This window comes from Prunus dulcis, chromosome 6 (assembly GCF_902201215.1).
Source record: "Prunus dulcis chromosome 6, ALMONDv2, whole genome shotgun sequence".
Taxonomy (NCBI): Eukaryota; Viridiplantae; Streptophyta; class Magnoliopsida; order Rosales; family Rosaceae; genus Prunus; species Prunus dulcis.
The window spans coordinates 779,655-796,568 of record NC_047655.1 but is presented as its reverse complement, the minus strand read 5'-3'; the positions used below and the strand labels follow the sequence as shown (position 1 = coordinate 796,568).

Here is a 16,914-nt window from a genome sequence, read left to right as displayed (position 1 = left end):
AGGAAAGTTGATCGAGCAAAGAATTTATATGGCCAAGGAACTCGTAATGGTAAGGGCCATATACTAGACCAAATTGATTTGGAGTGAGGTATAAGTAACCGGGGCCTCAAACGTCAAAAGAGGGCTGAAAAAAAGAGAGAGAAAAACCAAACAAATATTTCTTATCCTATGGGGAAGGTTTTGGAAAGAGAATGAATCAGTTCTGGGAAGTTTTTTCCTCGGTTACTTGTTAGGCAAGTAATAAAAGTTTATCTGGCATGTTAGTCGTTAATTAATTACTTCAAAGGAACTTTACTTATTTGTTTGAGATCTTGATGAGATTCACTTTTTTCTTTCGCGGAATTGTTAACGAAAAACAAAACAGTGTAGTTTGTTTAGGCAAGTTGACGCGGAAGTGTGCCCGCCTCTTGTACCCTAGTTTGAATTACTCTTTTCGTAGATTAGAGTAGTTTAGGATATTGCATTGTCATTAAAAAAACAAAACACAATCATTATTTTTGAATGGGAATAACATGTATTTAACAAAAAACAAAAACATGTTATAGTCGTGTGCAAAATCTCTAATAGATTTCTTCTATTGGTTGATGCATACAGCAGATGTAGATGAAGCGTGCTATTTAACTTGATTTATTTTTGTGCCTGACAGTTAACGTTCATTAGGTTTTACGATAAGTAATCCAAATCCCAGCACAGAAATACTCAATACCAAAGCCAGCGACTAAAGAAAGATACAATTGAGCCAATGACAATTAGCAGAAAGTATCTGAGATACAATTAATTGTGATTACGTTTGATGTTAAACAGGTAAAAGAAAGTTTAAAAAACAGCCAAGAAAAGTATGTCAAAACAATTTTAATATGTAAATTTGTTTCTGAGTTAATAGGCCAATCTCATGGTATGATTTACAATAGGCCAGTTCTGTAGTGGAGAGAGGGAAATTATCTCCACTTCTCCTGCTAGATGAAGCTGACTTTTGAGAAAATTCTGGCAATCCCTACTTCAAGGCTCCAAGGCTCACCCCATTCCCAACCAAAATGCTTGTTTCACCCTTTCTGATAGCTTTGCTTATCAATCACCTGACATGTCCCAAACAAAATCTATGAAACTGGGTACGTTTGTTCATTTGTTCTTGTTTCGGGCGTAGACATGTGAATATGAGATATTCTATTTCATTTTTAGTATGTACGACATGAATTTTTCAGAATGATGGTGATGAAATTCTGCCATTTTCTGGTTCCCACTGGGTTACCTTATCAACTGGTCAAAAGATGAAAAACAATCAAAATAACATGTGACTATGCTTTCATTTATACCAACAAAACCAGAAGCAAATTTGTATCACCTGAAATTTAGATCTTCTATCTGTTTGGTTAGCCCATCTTAGTTCTGTCCTGTACCATCTGTTCGCAGATGCACAAAAACAATTTTATTATATCCCCGCGTAATTCTGATCTTGTCATCGCTATACCTGCAGCATGCAGCATACAGCATTAATAAATATGTGAATGAAAGGTACTTTCAGCTAATCAAAGTGTTGTAACTAGCTACATGAATACTGGACGAGATATCTTACAGCAGTTCTAGTTTGAACTTGCTTTCTAGCTCTACGGGATATCCAAATTGGCCGCCGATGATGGCTGCATCGTCCATAGTAATATCATATGTTGTGGTGCCAGATTTCCTGCCGATGTGTGAGACTGTGAAAATCAGGCTTTCCCTAGATATCTCTTTTAAATTCCAGCTAAATTTATTCAAATGAGAAACTTACACAAATGTGCCAGTTATGGAAAATTTGAGTCCAAGCAAGATGTCAACCACAAACTTTATTTGTCCATTTTCCTTGACAATCTATAACCATAGCATTTAAAAAAAATGGAGAGTAAACTAGTCAACCAAGGAAACTCCATAAGGAATAACCAGAACTAAGACAAAGCAAGTTGAACCATCAAAATTTGTTGAATGCAATAGCAGCTATGATTTTTCGCTTACTTGCTTGCCCATAAGACCATTGGCAGCATTCTCTAACCAACTATCCGTCTCTTCCTGCCACATACATATGAAAATTCTTTTATGTGTTCATCTTACAAAATGCATAATTGGATTTCAGTGATCTGGAGCAGTATTAGCAGATTTTTATCTATTTGATGTCTTCAACATGAATATAGATCTTGCGCTGTAATTAGCTCTATCCTGTAGTAGTTCAGGTTAGCTTTATATTTGTTCTTTATAGCCTTTAAATTCAGCAAGCTTCTCATTTACTAGGAGGAACCCTATTTTTGCAATTAACAAAATAACTTAGCTGATTTTGTTCTCTTATGCGCCTATTTGTGCCACATTCTTGAAAATGCATATGTATATAACAGTTGCATTCGTTCTCTAATGCTCTAAGGTTGAACAAAGTGCAATGCACGTTTGATTTCACAACCATGGAGAGATGATTGCCACATCAGCTCGTGTGATTAAACCGAATAAGTCTCAGAATCTTGATCTGTCCAAACTTAAGTTTCTCAGTGCCTTTTCCGCATTACCAAGCCAATAGGATGTTGGTAAAGGACAATAAAACAACTCCTAATATCAGTTTATCATCATTACCTGTGAACTCCATAGCATTTCCCACTCTCCCTCTTGGAGTTCTGGTTCACCTATGCCCTTATTCTCGTTGAAGGAGATGAACTCATCGATTGCCTGCAATAGAAATACAGTTGCAGGAAACCATATCAGCAAGGAAAAGTTTCTTCAGCATGCAACTTGAGAAACTTGAATTGGCAACGTCACCTCTTTGATTCCTGTACCCGTGGAGATGGTTGATAGCAATCTTTGCCTAGGCTCAGTTTTCTTTTGCAGCACAAATGTGGTTCCCTGCACTACAAAGGTATTATGGACATCCTTAGCTACGGTCAACTCGTTTTAAGGTTCAAGCAATTAATTCAGTAATATTACTGATGTGAAATGCAGCACAGAATGTGTTAAAAATCTGTTTACTGCTAAGCAATGAATGTACGTCCTATTACCTTATTTCCTCTTGATATTCGGAGGTTTCCAGATTGGGACAAGTATGTGGTATCCAACCAACCCTTTGCCTCATCTCCAAGAAGTCTGAATGGAACTGGATATGGAACCTTAAATGGTAAAAATTTGAAAGAAAAGGCTGCTCTGTCAAACCGGAAAAGGATTCGTTTCCTATCTTTGATTGACGCTGCCGCCTTTGTGGGAACAAAAGAGACAAAACTTAAGTGACAAGAAAATACTTAAATGATCTATATGGCATTATTCATGACTTGACAAGAATCAAAGGGGGTGCTAAAGAAAAGAACTGAATGATAGTAACCGTTTAGTGCTGCAGAAAGAGACATATGTAGAGATATTTAGCAGTTGGAGAGAGCAAAGGCATACCTCTACTTTCAGCTCACCTATTGCATCAGAGAATTTTACGATATTGGATACGCGTGGGTCATTTGTCCGAAGAAATACCTCTTGAAACACGCTAAAGAAGTCGACCCCAACAAATGTCCTCTGAAAGATATTAAAAGCAGGATTCAATTGCCACTTTCAAATTGTTTAGAGGGCCAACTGAACTTGTTTTATTTTGCAAATCAATTTTCTTTCCATGAAATTTGGAGTCCCTAGAAGATCCATATCTTTACATTTGCAACACTCTACATGTGCATCATATAGCTAGGGTGATGCTTTCTAGATCTCAAGGAAAACCAATATATATTGCAAAAGAAACCAAGTTTTTGCAATATTCAAAAAGAAAAAAAAAATTCATACAAGGAGGGGAAAAAAACATTAGTTGAACAGATCATACTTGAATAGGAGAGGCAGTTCCAGGTCTTGTAGTAAACATCAATTGCCAGCGTCCCTCAATCAAACTAGAGCTGGTCTGCATATAAAACATACATTTTTAAGATATAAACAAATACAAAGCGACCAAAAACAACAATCAAAGCAGAAGGTTGTATTTCAATGATATCGAACCGGGTCCGGAATGCCTTGTAAACTTTCAAGAGCCTGCACAGCACGCTCAACATCCTGCAAAATCATTAATTCTCATTCAATAATTTTTTATTAATCACATAATTTAAGAAGAGAAAAGAGAAAAAAGCGTTACAGTGAGTTGCTGAGGAGAAGCAGAGCGGCCTCGGCCTTGAATTCCAATGAGGGCTTCAACGAGAGAGTTCTCTTCCTCTGTAAACGAGACTTGTTGTTGCTGCTGTTGTTCATCTACGAGAGCCAAAACTTGAGTGAGATGCTTTGTACGGCTTGAGTTTCTGAAGAAGCGAAGAGTTGTTGGTGAGATTGAGAATGTGGGTTTTTCGCGCCAACCATGGAATCTCAGGCTTGTTAGATTTGGTGGTGCTGCTGCTGTCACTGCTGCCGCCATTGATGATCAAGAAGAAGCAGAGAGGCTGAGAAAGGCAGAGTGGCGCCAGAGCAACTGCCAACAGTGTAAGAGAGATTGAAGCTATTTGATTAATATCTCCTTCCTTTTGCCACGTGGGCTGTTCTCCATCAGACACGTCCAAACTAATATGTTGTGATTTATCTCTATATGTTTGCTGTTTACTTTTGTTTGACGAATTGGCTCCATATATTACATTCATGTTCTTTCCTAATATATTATTTCAATTTCCTTTTTTTTTGTTCCAATTGTTGTTTTGTTTTAGTTCTTACAAAATTTTAGTTTATAATTTACCTTTAACCTAGAAACCATTTTTGAATTACGTTAGGTTAGGTACTTTAATTGTATCAAATAAATTCACGTGACATGTTAAGTTCAACACGAAATGTATTATATATGTGAGAGAGCGTACTGAAAATATGAAGCCAAGTCATCCCACGATTTGCATTAGTATGTAAAGTCATGAGTGTTTCACCCATTGTCATTGCATGCGCAGCGCAACTTAATGATTAATATCACAGAATTTTGTGAAAAATTGCTTGAGTAAGCTTTCCATCTGTTTTACTTTGATTCCTTGCCTTATATATTTGATGGTGCAAGATTATTATGATTGCAATCCAATAATTAGGAAATCTTACCATTCTGTCAATTTCTGATTGGCATATATCAATTTGGTGCACTCACTAATCTATCAGGTTTATGCAATTTCATTGTAGCTCTGTTGACCAAATGAAAATACTGGGGGAAGTCTAAAGCCTAGCAGTTTCCAGATGCTATGGAAAATTGATTGAGGCATTGCATAATTAATATAAATGAATATGACAATGCCCCTCAACTTTGGTTATTAATTTGTACAAGCTTTGCCTCTGATATAAGTTATAACCATGACCAGATTTAATGAATATAACAGTTTATTTTTTGTCATAAATCTGTTCATGTTGTGTTCAGCTGTGAGGTCTGATCTTAATGCAGATTTCTATAAGCAGACATGTCCAGATCTTCTCAAAATCGTCAGGAAAGAGGTCAAAGATGCTCTAAAGATTGAAATGCGAATGGCGGCTTCCTTGCTTCGGCTTCACTTTGTCGATTGCTTTGTGAATGTGAGTTGAAAACATTACTAAAAATAATTAGCAATATTTTGGTACCTTGATTTAGGCTTATGTTTAGGCTAACTTCTTTTACAGCCTTTTTATGCTTTCCAACAATCCCAATCATTTTTCTTAGGGCTGTGATGCATCAATTCTGTTGGATGGAAGCAACAGTGAGAAATTTGCTACTCCCAATTTGAACTCTGTTAGAGGATTTCAAGTGGTGGATGCAGTCAAAAGTGCTGTGGAGAGTGCATGCAGTGGAGTTGTATCCTGTGCTGATATATTAGCCCTAATTGCCCGGGATTCTGTTCTGTTGGTAAGTGTTCATCTTTGGTTTCTCTTGTTTACAAAAAAAAATGATCATCATTTGCAAGAGGCTTGTAGCTCAAGCGTTATTAACTCTACAGTCGAGATCTTGTGTGTTGAATCTCTTTGTAAGTTTTCATCTTCGGTATCTCTTGTTTACGAAAAATGTGATCATCCTTTGTAAGGCTTATAGCTCAAGTGCTCTTAAACCTTGCACCCACCCGAAGCCTTATATCTCTTGTTTAAAAGGAAATATTGTATCACATTTGAATGTGACAAAGGCCATTGAAATCATTTGAGTCATTTCAGCAACATCAAAAAGTCATCTTAATTATCCAGATCTAAGTAGAAGTTGATGACGGATGAAACTAAGAGCTCAAAATGTGCAGAGTGGAGGACCAACATGGAAGGTTTTATTGGGAAGAAGGGATGGACTGGTGCCAAACCAGAGAGGAGCAAATCTTGCTATTCCTTCTCAATATGACACACTGGACACAATAATTTCAAAATTTGCCAATGTAGGTCTCAATGTCACAGATGTGGTCTCCTTGTCAGGTACATAACCTAAAAATCTATATAATTATTGTTAATGTCACAGATTTGGCCATATATGCTTTTAGTTTAATTTAGACTTAGCATGGTAGTAAATTAAACCAATGAAGGGGGGGTTCATTTGGTTCATTTGGCATGTGTAGGTGCTCATACAATTGGACAAGCAAGGTGTGCCACTTTCAGCAAGAGACTCTGGAACTTCTTCAACACAGGAGGTCCAGACAGCACAATGGAAAAAGATATGCTATCTGATCTGCGACATGTATGTCTCGTGAATGGCGATGGCAACGAAACCACAGCTCTTGATCGAAATTCGAATGATCTCTTTGACAACCATTACTACCAGAACTTGCTCGACGGGAAGGGCCTTCTTCATTCTGACCAAATTTTGTTTAATGGTGGTGATGATGAAACCAAAAGTGTTGTTGACAACTACAGAAGAAAGCCTAAACTTTTCTTTGATGACTTTATCAAGTCAATGATCAAGATGGGAAATATTGGCCCAGTGACTGGATCAAGTGGACAGATTCGAAAGAATTGCAGAGTGATCAATTGATAATTGTGTTAAACTCTGCTGAATTAATATATTAAAATCTAGTTTTGTGGCTTGTATAAATTATAATGCTGATGAAGGGTTTGCCAGTTTTATCTGGGAAATTACATAATAAAGGCTAAAAGTCACTTTTGGTCCTTGTAGTTTGGCACTTCAACTGCTTTTGACCTTATAGTTTCAATTCTGTCAATTTTGCCATTGTAGTTTCGTATTTGTAACAATTCAAGGACATGTTAGTATTCTTGTCAATTTCTTTCATGATGTAAGGGGCAATTTCGTCAACCCAAAACCTTTGAGCATAAAAGCTTGTCTGAAATTCTTCCCATTTCATATTAGGGCTTGAAATTCAATCACTAATTCCAATGTTTGAAGAACCCTAAACCCAAATGACTAATTTCAAGCCCTAATATGAAATTAGGGAAGTCTCAAATGAGCTTTTATGCTCAAAGATTTTGAGTTAACGGAATTGAAACTACAGAGTCAAAAATGGTTGAAGTACCAAACTACAGGACCAAATGACTTTTAGCCAATAATAAATTACAATATATATAGCACTCATGATATGAAGATAGCAAAAATTATTAACAAATTGAAGTTTGAACCAATATATTGATCTATTTCATGGAGTTGTCTTTCAGATCAGAAAAAGAAGAAAAGACAAACTGGAAATGTAGTGGCCTCAGACATGGCACACTCTGTGAGTTGCTTGATCAAAATGTCAACTCCTATGTCCTATCAACTTCAATTTTTTATGACCATTTTTGCTGTGCTATCTGTTTAACTTGTCAAATTGCGAAAGCTTAATCTTATTCTTAATTACAAATTGTTAATGCATGCACAATTTAGTGATGCGCATGCACTGAAGTGGTAGCAAAAAAGCATTTGGCTTTCTGTTGGCATGCACTGTATAGTATGAAAACGATTAACTAATCTTTGATTCATGAACTTGCTTAGAAAGCTTTATATATTATATGCAAAATTGATAACAATTAGACCACCACTCTTTTGGCAGTATGCAAATTAATATCAGTCTCACAATCTCAGTGCAGTTTTCTGAGTTTAAGTAATTATGCAGTCAAGCTCTGGGTGCAGCCGCCATACATCATAAGCACTAGCTTAGCTTTAAAAAAATCTTAATTTCTCCCATGATGTTGTCTATAAATTGAGTTAACACCATAGTTATTAGGATTAACTAGGGTCTACCACTGCCAATATCCCTCAAGTAAACCATGACAAAGTCATCGATTACTTTTAGTCGTCGTTACTCTTTGTTAATGATCATGTTTTTCGCGTTGTGTCTGGCTGCGAAGGCACAGTTAAGTACAGATTTCTACAAGGCAACATGTCCTGATCTTCTCAAAATTGTCCGGAGAGAGGTTCTGAGTGCAATCAAGACTGAAATGCGAATGGCTGCTTCTTTGCTTCGGCTACACTTCCATGACTGCTTTGTCAATGTGAGTTTAAGGCCTTAAGCATCATGCATTCCAATTTTAACTAGCAAGCATTTCCTGTGCGTTTTTAAGACCTCCCTGATGAGGCATCATATTATTCATGGTGTTAAAATAAACATATATAAATTAACTCCCTTTCGTGCATACATACGTGTAGGGTTGTGATGCATCGCTACTACTGGATGTAACTGACAGTGAGAAGGCTGCCTTGCCCAATTTGAACTCAGCAAGAGGATTTGAAGTTGTGGACAGAATCAAGAGCTCTGTAGAGAGTGCATGCAGTGGAGTTGTATCGTGTGCTGATATACTAGCCATAGCTGCCAGAGACTCTGTGGTCCTAGTAAGTTCACACTTTTTGGGTTCATTTTATACGTATCTACGCACGTATTAATGAGATCAGAGACTAAACATGTTTATCTTGCAGAGTGGAGGAACTTCATGGAAAGTTCTACTGGGAAGAAGAGATGGATTGGTGGCAAATCAAACAGGAGCAAATAATGGACTTCCTTCTCCATTTGAAACTCTGGATGTGATCATTTCCAAGTTTGCCACTGTAGGCCTCGATGTCAAAGATGTTGTGTCCTTATCAGGTACACACTAATATCTAATCTCCAATACAATCCACCAATTAACTCTCTAATGTCTTAATGGATTTAATTAATTCTGTGTTAACTTATTATAGGAGGTCATACAATTGGGTTGGCAAAGTGCGGCACTTTCAGCAACAGGCTTTTCAACTTCTCAGGAACAGGTAGTCCAGACAGCACATTGGATCAAAGCATGTTAACTGATCTACAAAACTTGTGTCCACTCACTGGTGATGGAAGCAACACCGCGCCGTTTGATCGAAACTCAGCCGATCTTTTTGACAACCATTACTTTCAGAACTTGATTAATGGAAAGGGCCTTCTTGGTTCTGATCAAATTCTGTTTTCCAGTGATGCAGCTGTGACAACAAACACCAAAAGTTTGGTCCTAAGCTATAGCTCTAATTCTAGGCTTTTCCTCAGTGATTTTGCTGATTCTATGGTCAAGATGGGGAATATAAGTCCTCTTACTGGGTCTGCTGGAGAGATCAGAAAGAACTGCAGGCTGGTTAATTCATGAAAACAATACATATATGCTAGCAACATTTGAAAAATTATTGTCCCTTCCACCTGAAATTTATGAAAAATGTATGTGGCAGTGAAAAACCTCATGATCCTTTCTCTTGTGGACACAAGACTTCAGATATGACAACTATGATTATAAATAAACCTACCTGAAATACGAAAACACATTGGGCAATACCTCATGTATCTATCTTTTCATCGCATGATTTAAAGCCCTAATTTATTTATCTTACTCCCAATAAAAATTAGAGACAGAATTGGGTAGCCGTTTATTTTGGGCCTAGAGTTTTGATGCAGGCCAGTCCGAATCCCCTTTCAGGAATTCCACGCATAATTGATCAGCTCAAAATTCGTAAATCCAAATCCTCCAAAGAAAAAAAATAAAAAAAATCACAAAGAAATTAAGTATACAATCCAGAGGACTAAATATTAAAATAAAAATAAGAGAAATTTGAATTAATAAATAGAAAAGAGAAATTTGAGGGAAATTGCATTGCATCCTCTGCTTTCGGTTATCCTGACAACAACAAAAAAACCAATATATAGTACACATTATACATTTCAAACAAACAATTGATATTAAGATAATCTATAATGGTTCACCATATTTTCTTAAAATTATACCGAATAGTATGTGTACATATTTAATATTTTTCTCATTCTGTATTTTACTAACTATAAAGTTAAATTTGTATCTAGTAATTGAGGTACTTCATATATGCTAAAGTGGGGTAAATTTTGCATGTATTTCAACATAAGAGGTAGAAAATGCTATTTAAATATGGGAACTTTTTAATCTTTTCCAAATGATATGTTCATTCATATATGGATATACTAGTGATTTACTCTGAATTTATACTTAACTTTTCGATTGACCCTCAATTTTATTTATTTATAGAAAATTAAGAATATGAACTTTTATTTTTTGCCAATTTCCCCCTTGCCGTCTAATCTGCAACATTTCATCGAATTTGCCGTTAAATATGAGGGCACAATGGTCATTTTATACATTAAAAAATAAATAAATAATAAAAAATAAAAATTCAAAAAATACTCTCTCTCTCTCTCTCTCTCTCTCTCTCTCTCTCTTTGTAGGTGTACAGACGAAGAAAAACCAAGAGGGAGGGGGTAAAAAAACAGAAGGGAGGAGCTGAGGGCAAGGGTCTGTGGGGTGGGGGATTGGTTTGGTAGTGGAGGGTGATGGCCATGGGGGAATGGGAGGAGAAGAAAAACCAAAAGGAAGGGGAAGGGTGGGTTGGGCTGGGTTTGGGGAATGAAAATACAGAAGAGGGAGGTGGGGGGAAGGGTTTGTGGGGATGGGGGATTGGTCTGGGAGTAAAGGATGGTGGTCATGGGGGAATGGGAGGAGGAATGAAGGAGATGGAAGGGTTTGACATTAGGTTTACTCTTTTTCTTCAATTTTTAAAAATGATTTAACTGAAAATTGGATGAAATGATGAGAATTTAGACGGTATGGGGGAAATTGGCGAAAAAAAGTTCATATCCTTAATTTTCTATATTAAAAAAAAAGGATAGGGGGTCAATCAAAAGTTAGGTACAAGTTTAAGGGGCAAATCACTAGTATACCCTTCATATATTAAAGTTGAATTGAAACGTTTACATCTTTGGTGGGAAATTATATAATATTACAGTAGTATAGCTACATAATACATATTGTACACGTGTTATAATATGAGTGGATGGCACTGATAAGATTTATTTCTCCTCTTTTAATGAATAATATCAATAAATATCTATTTATATTATAACACGTATATAAGATGTATCACTATATTTAGTGGGTGGTCTAATATTTCCACATAATAGTGACACCGCTTGCATCAATGGGTTGGGAAAGAAAATTTGTTGCTTGTAAGCCGGCTGCAAGGCTCAACATTGCAATTCGCAAACAAGTATGAAAACATTGGATTCGTTTCCTCTGTAAATTGAGGGTTTTTCGTTTTGCGAGTGTCAAATACAGTAAAAAACAAAATACATTCTTTTATCTATTTTTTAAAAAAAATTTGAGAACCAATTGAGTAATTTATCCTTATGAAAAATGTATGTGGCAGGAAAAAACCTCATGATCCTTTCTCTTGTGGACACAAGACTTCAGATATGACAACTATGATTATAAATAAACCTACCTGAAATACGAAAACACATTGGGCAATACCTCATGTATCTATCTTTTCATCACATGATTTAAAGCCCTAATTTATTTATCTTACTCTCAATAAAAATTAGAGAGAATGGGCCAAAAAACGAACGAGACGAGGAAAAGAAAGATACAATTTCAAATGTATTTATAAACTTAAAACAAATTGCCTCTTTGTGACAGATCAAACGCTTGCAATCACACAATGATTTCCCACGACATGATTGTATTCTACCAATTAGATGCTGACACTTAATTTTCTTTTTTTTTCTTTTTTTAATAAATAAAGTACAAACTACAAAGGACATATGTTCATTCGATATGTTCATTCATATATTGAAGTTGAATTGAAAACGTTTACATCTTTGGTGGGAAATTAAATGTTTACTAAGAAATTATAAAATACTACATTAATATAGGTACATGGTACATCTTGTATATGTGTTATAATATGGATGGATGACACTAACTTAATTTATTTCCCCCTTTTATGAATAATATCAATAAATATTTATTTATATTATAACATATTTACAAAATATGTATTATGATATTTAATGGATGGTCTAATATTTCCACATAATAGTGACACCGCTCGCATGCTATTACCAAATTCTCATTGATTAATTATTGGCTCCTTCTTTGCATGAAAATTAAGCAGCTGAAAAAGAAAAAAAAAAGCGTCATGAAATTAATTTGTGGTGGATATGATATGAATATAACAGTTTCAAACGCTGTCAAAATGGAATATTTTATTGTCTTTTTCTTAAAAATTTGGTTGCATGCATGCTATTATTCCATCATGTCATTAATTATTAGGGAGATTCACTATTATACCCAATATGGGGGCCCAAATTATAAAAATACCCTATATAAAATGGACTTTAGAAACACACCCAAAGCCCATTTACAATATAACAAAAAAGTTTTTAACTTCTTATAAATTACAAAACTGCCATCAATTTCTTAAAACAAGCCCAACCCCAAAATCTCATAAAAATACCAAAAGCACTCAATAGGGCATCAAAGTAATTTAATAATCAATATTAAATTCAATAAGGCTAGCTATCATTTTTTGGGTTTTTTTTGGGTTTGTTTATAAGAATTCAATTGTGTAGGGTTTATTTATAATATTAGTGCTAGAAATGGGTATATCACTAAATATCTCTAATTATTATTGGCTCCTAGCTTAGATGGCAATTCAGCTGAAAACCTCATCAGATATCGTCTTGGAAAATTCAGCCAGCCAACTAATCAAAGTGATGATCCTTTGATATATACACTTGTAACGAAGTAGGTAGCCTTCTTTTTCACCACACAAGCAATAGTATTTTATTAGATTAATTTAAAAAAGTATATAAAGAGTTATTTTGATGATTAGTAATACGAAGAGTATTGGTAAAGTTTCCTCATCAGTAATCAGAGTCAGTTCTAGAGTTGAAACGATCTGGTTGTCGTAAAGAACTTGTCTAAAAATTCTAGAGTTGAAACGATCTGGTTGTCGTAAAGAACTTGTCTACAAATCCTTATGTACCATCTAAATTGTCTTAAATTAAGTCAGTTATGAACAAAAGATGATATATACAATATGCTCAACTCAGCAGCATGAAGGTTTTTATTTTCTAACTGTTTAAAGGAAAATGCTAGCTAGGCATATCACATTTTGTACCAAGCTATACTTTTATTAGAGAGGTGGTACATAATGTGGTATATAAATGTGGTAAGCCTAACTAGCATTACTCGGGTAACCGTTAAATATTACTATAATGAGATAATAAAGTCAAATTAAGGAGAGGCTGTAAAGCAAAAATTGCTAAGTCTTATTTTATCTTATTTTTCATTTTTCAAGGATGCATGTTATTCTGAATTTGCACAATATTTATACATAAATCTTATGTCACTACCTTAATTGATCATTGCATAAGATCCAAGAACGTTGTAATCAGAAAATGTTATAAACTTGGATTGTATTTATGGTAGTCAAATTTAGGAGGCGAGCTTGGATATATGGGATTAAGGAATGAATAGATCATCCCTTTTGAGAGATGAGATGAGATGATAATGAGACTAATTAAAGTGATGTGGTGTGGGTGTGGCCACAACTATACCACGCGGTTTGACAAACTAATTGAAGTCTTTCGATTTTATTAACTACAGAATTTCTAGAATGCTATTTGAACAAGTATAGCCCAGAAAGAAACGTTCATGACTGCTCTAGCTAGCTACTTCATGTTGAAATATATCAACACTAATTATTGATCTAATCATTAAGATCCAGATATTACACTATTAACTTCCCTTATAATTAAATTCTTCAAATTTTAGTTTAGGTGATAGTCTAATATAAACGATAGTTTAAATTACAATAAAACGGAAATTTCTCACACACACATGCTATCAATGTATCATGGTATAATAATTTATATTATTTGATCATCCAATTCAATATACGTATGATAAATCTGATCACGCTCATGCGTGCTACATAGAAAATTTAAGGAACATTTTCTCCAAAATATATATGGATCTGAAAACCAGGCATTTATGAACTTGGAAAAAAAGTGTCTTAAACCCCCATCAATTACACAATCATTGCTTCGTGACCAATTCTTGCTCTGCTAAATTGTTAGTTATTGGATACAAAGACTACGTCAAAGGAGAATAGACACAAGATTATATTGACATTGGACTTTTAAAATATACATACATTATACATATATCTCCAGTAAAATATTTGGGCCCTCCACTGGACTTTTGAAAATTCTTTAACTAAGGCTTACGTAGAAAAGTTCATGATTCCTACATATGAATTTTCAACGGTTGGATCTCTTTGATCATATTTTCTTAGCAAGCACAAAATGCCTAGAGATTAGAGGTGCACCGTCTCACCTAATAATAATATACTTTCCCTATAAAAGGGTAGAGATATTAGTCTCCAATCATCCCATCTCATCTCCCAAGTTTGAGCTACTAACTATAGCAACCTCTTAAATTCGTTTTCCTCGTACCATCATGTCTTCATCATTTTCAATTGTAGCAGCAATTATTCTTGTTACTATTTGTGTGTTGGGAAATTCCAACGCTCAACTAAGCTCAACTTTCTACAGTTCCACATGCCCAAATGTAACCAGCGTTGTTCGCGGTGTGGTGGAGCAAGCTCAACAAAATGATATTCGTATTGGTGCTAAACTCATCCGGGTTCATTTCCATGACTGCTTTGTCAACGTAAGTAAAAACACAAAAGAAAATTCTTTTCGTATACGTCTTAAATTGTGATTTGTCTAAATAATGAAATGTTTGTAATGTTAACTATGGGAAATACTAATTAATTAATTGAAGATGCAGGGTTGTGATGGTTCGATTATGCTGGACAACGCAGATGGCATAGAGAGTGAGAAAGATGCAGTTCCCAATCAATCCACAGATGGATATGATGTGGTTGATGACATCAAAACTGCACTCGAGAATGTTTGCCCTGGTGTTGTCTCCTGTGCCGACATTTTAGCAATTGCTTCTCAAATATTGGTTTCTGCGGTAACATACTTACATACTATTCTTAATTATATATTATTTTAATTGCAACTTCAGTTAATTAATGGAGTATTATTCGTATTTACATTATATTTTATGTCCAAGAGGACCAGACCAAGTCATCAGAAGGCATGAAATGATCGAGTCTATATATGAATTGGGAATATGGTTGAGAATTTTTGTATGTTTCGGGTACAACAGTCACATGGTGTACCGGAATATAAAAGATAATTAGTCCAAAATTAGATAATATAATTAGGGAATATATATATGTATACAAGGAGCTTTAATTCAGGGATTCCTTAAATAAGTATTTGAAGGACACTTTTGCAGGGCTCGTTCCGTATTGTATTTCACTAATCCAAACTCTAAATACTCATTCAAATATCATCTCTACAAAAAATCACTTGAATCTGATATCATTTATACTCAATTGAATTATTGAAATTTTTAGTACTTTCTTGACGCATCGTGTTCATTAATTTTGTATGACATAATTGGATATCGAAATGGTTTTCGATTTGTCTAATTTTTTGCAAGGATGATCTATGAATGTAGACTTAAAAAATCGATGGTTTGGATCGTTGAAAAAAATTTCAAACGGAACCCTTAAGAACATCACTCAATTAAAATTATTTAAGAGATCCCTGAATGGAAAGGGAATTTTATATATATATATATATATATATATATATATATATATTCCCTTCTTGTCCTTAATTATATATTATTTATGAATGTTACAGAATGGAGGCCCAACGTGGGAAGTTCAACTGGGAAGAAGAGACAGTAGGACAGCCAACCGAGCTGGTACCACTGCCCTTCCAAGCCCTTTTGAAAACCTTGAGCAAATTACAAAAAAATTCAACGACGTAGGATTAGATTCGACTGATCTGGTTGCTTTATCAGGTATATATATAACTGATCACTAGCTTTAATATACAAATTTGCAAAGATATGTGACCGTTTGGTTTCTCAGGTGCTCATACATTTGGGCGGGCAAGATGTCTTACTTTCGTCCACCGTCTGTACAATTTCAGTGGCACGGGGAACCCCGACCCGACCATAGACACAACATACTTAGAAACGCTACGGCAAATATGTCCTAACGGCGGTAATGGAGGTACATTGGCGGACCTTGACCAATCAACGCGTGACGAGTTCGACCACAACTACTTCACAAACCTCCAAAACAAGCGCGGGCTTCTCCAAACGGATCAGGAGCTATTCTCAACTAGCGGAGACACTCTTGCCATTGTGAACCGCTTTGCTAATAGCCAAAGCGACTTCTTTGATAGCTTTGGTCAGTCCATGATCAATATGGGAAACATTAGACCTTTGACGGGCAGTGATGGAGAGATTAGGTCTGATTGCAAAAGAGTCAATTGAAATCATCATATTATGTAGTTGTCCATGTATATGCATGGTGTAAAACTAAAACATCATCATAACATATTAACATGCATGTTGTTATATATGTCTTGGTACTGCCTGGCATACCAATGGACATTCAAATAAAGTAACGGAATTAAGGAGAGGTAATACATATATAAATGTGGTAAGCTTTAGTTAACATTATCCGGATAACCGTTAAATTACTATAATGAGATAATAAAGTCAAATTAAGGAGAGGCTGGAGAGCACAAATTGCTGACTCTTATTTTTTCTTTTTTTTCTTTTTTCGAGTATGGATGTTATTCTGAATTTGCACAATATTTATACATAAATCTTATGTCACTACCTTAATTGATCATTGCA

General features: G+C 35.2%; 4 protein-coding genes across 6 annotated transcripts; 3 read left to right on the top strand and 1 right to left on the bottom strand.

Annotated features, from left to right (window-relative positions):
• Window positions 1–835: 835 nt before the first annotated feature.
• LOC117631392 (probable plastid-lipid-associated protein 12, chloroplastic) lies at window positions 836–4,446 on the bottom strand. 3 transcript variants are annotated; one of them, XM_034364515.1, is made up of 12 exons: window positions 4,112–4,446; window positions 3,979–4,032; window positions 3,809–3,883; window positions 3,394–3,513; window positions 3,012–3,203; window positions 2,776–2,859; window positions 2,593–2,685; window positions 1,990–2,043; window positions 1,769–1,848; window positions 1,574–1,681; window positions 1,343–1,468; window positions 836–1,076 (listed from the first exon to the last, which is right to left on the bottom strand). In XM_034364515.1, the coding sequence occupies exons 1-11, from the start codon at window positions 4,382–4,384 to the stop codon at window positions 1,381–1,383; spliced, it is 1,221 nt and encodes a 406-aa protein (XP_034220406.1). In that variant the 5' UTR covers window positions 4,385–4,446; the 3' UTR covers window positions 836–1,076; window positions 1,343–1,380. The 3 variants fall into 3 exon arrangements, with proteins under 3 accessions (XP_034220406.1, XP_034220408.1, XP_034220407.1); XM_034364517.1 differs by having other exon boundaries at window positions 3,012–3,119; XM_034364516.1 differs by lacking the exon at window positions 1,990–2,043.
• An 840-nt stretch (window positions 4,447–5,286) lies between these two features.
• LOC117633015 (peroxidase N-like) lies at window positions 5,287–6,907 on the top strand. Its single transcript, XM_034366677.1, has 4 exons — window positions 5,287–5,502; window positions 5,627–5,809; window positions 6,189–6,354; window positions 6,495–6,907. The coding sequence occupies exons 1-4, from the start codon at window positions 5,287–5,289 to the stop codon at window positions 6,905–6,907; spliced, it is 978 nt and encodes a 325-aa protein (XP_034222568.1).
• A 1,209-nt stretch (window positions 6,908–8,116) lies between these two features.
• LOC117631559 (peroxidase N) lies at window positions 8,117–9,586 on the top strand. The gene is made up of 4 exons (XM_034364788.1): window positions 8,117–8,358; window positions 8,513–8,695; window positions 8,780–8,945; window positions 9,038–9,586. Exons 1-4 carry the CDS (start codon window positions 8,134–8,136, stop codon window positions 9,460–9,462), a joined length of 999 nt encoding a protein of 332 aa, XP_034220679.1. The 5' UTR covers window positions 8,117–8,133; the 3' UTR covers window positions 9,463–9,586.
• Window positions 9,587–14,637: 5,051 nt separating this feature from the next.
• LOC117633006 (peroxidase 15-like) lies at window positions 14,638–16,545 on the top strand. Its single transcript, XM_034366663.1, has 4 exons — window positions 14,638–14,850; window positions 14,971–15,159; window positions 15,903–16,065; window positions 16,136–16,545. The coding sequence occupies exons 1-4, from the start codon at window positions 14,638–14,640 to the stop codon at window positions 16,543–16,545; spliced, it is 975 nt and encodes a 324-aa protein (XP_034222554.1).
• Window positions 16,546–16,914: the final 369 nt, after the last annotated feature.

What these genes read in the sequence shown, in the direction of transcription:
- LOC117631392 (XM_034364515.1), bottom strand. Translation starts at nt 4,384, where the DNA reads ATGGCGGCAGCAGTGACAGCAGCAGCACCACCAAATCTAACAAGCCTG. An exon ending in TACAAGGCATTCCGGACCCG is followed by an intron (nt 3,884 to 3,978) that starts GTTCGATATCAT and finishes TTTTATATGCAG; the next exon opens with ACCAGCTCTAGTTTGATTGA. An exon ending in TCCATAACTGGCACATTTGT is followed by an intron (nt 1,682 to 1,768) that starts GTAAGTTTCTCA and finishes ACACATCGGCAG; the next exon opens with GAAATCTGGCACCACAACAT.
- LOC117633015 (XM_034366677.1), top strand. Translation starts at nt 5,287, where the DNA reads ATGACCAGATTTAATGAATATAACAGTTTATTTTTTGTCATAAATCTG. An exon ending in TTGTCGATTGCTTTGTGAAT is followed by an intron (nt 5,503 to 5,626) that starts GTGAGTTGAAAA and finishes CATTTTTCTTAG; the next exon opens with GGCTGTGATGCATCAATTCT. An exon ending in CCCGGGATTCTGTTCTGTTG is followed by an intron (nt 5,810 to 6,188) that starts GTAAGTGTTCAT and finishes CAAAATGTGCAG; the next exon opens with AGTGGAGGACCAACATGGAA.
- LOC117631559 (XM_034364788.1), top strand. Translation starts at nt 8,134, where the DNA reads ATGACAAAGTCATCGATTACTTTTAGTCGTCGTTACTCTTTGTTAATG. An exon ending in TCCATGACTGCTTTGTCAAT is followed by an intron (nt 8,359 to 8,512) that starts GTGAGTTTAAGG and finishes ACATACGTGTAG; the next exon opens with GGTTGTGATGCATCGCTACT. An exon ending in AGATGTTGTGTCCTTATCAG is followed by an intron (nt 8,946 to 9,037) that starts GTACACACTAAT and finishes AACTTATTATAG; the next exon opens with GAGGTCATACAATTGGGTTG.
- LOC117633006 (XM_034366663.1), top strand. Translation starts at nt 14,638, where the DNA reads ATGTCTTCATCATTTTCAATTGTAGCAGCAATTATTCTTGTTACTATT. An exon ending in CTCAAATATTGGTTTCTGCG is followed by an intron (nt 15,160 to 15,902) that starts GTAACATACTTA and finishes TGAATGTTACAG; the next exon opens with AATGGAGGCCCAACGTGGGA. An exon ending in TGATCTGGTTGCTTTATCAG is followed by an intron (nt 16,066 to 16,135) that starts GTATATATATAA and finishes TTGGTTTCTCAG; the next exon opens with GTGCTCATACATTTGGGCGG.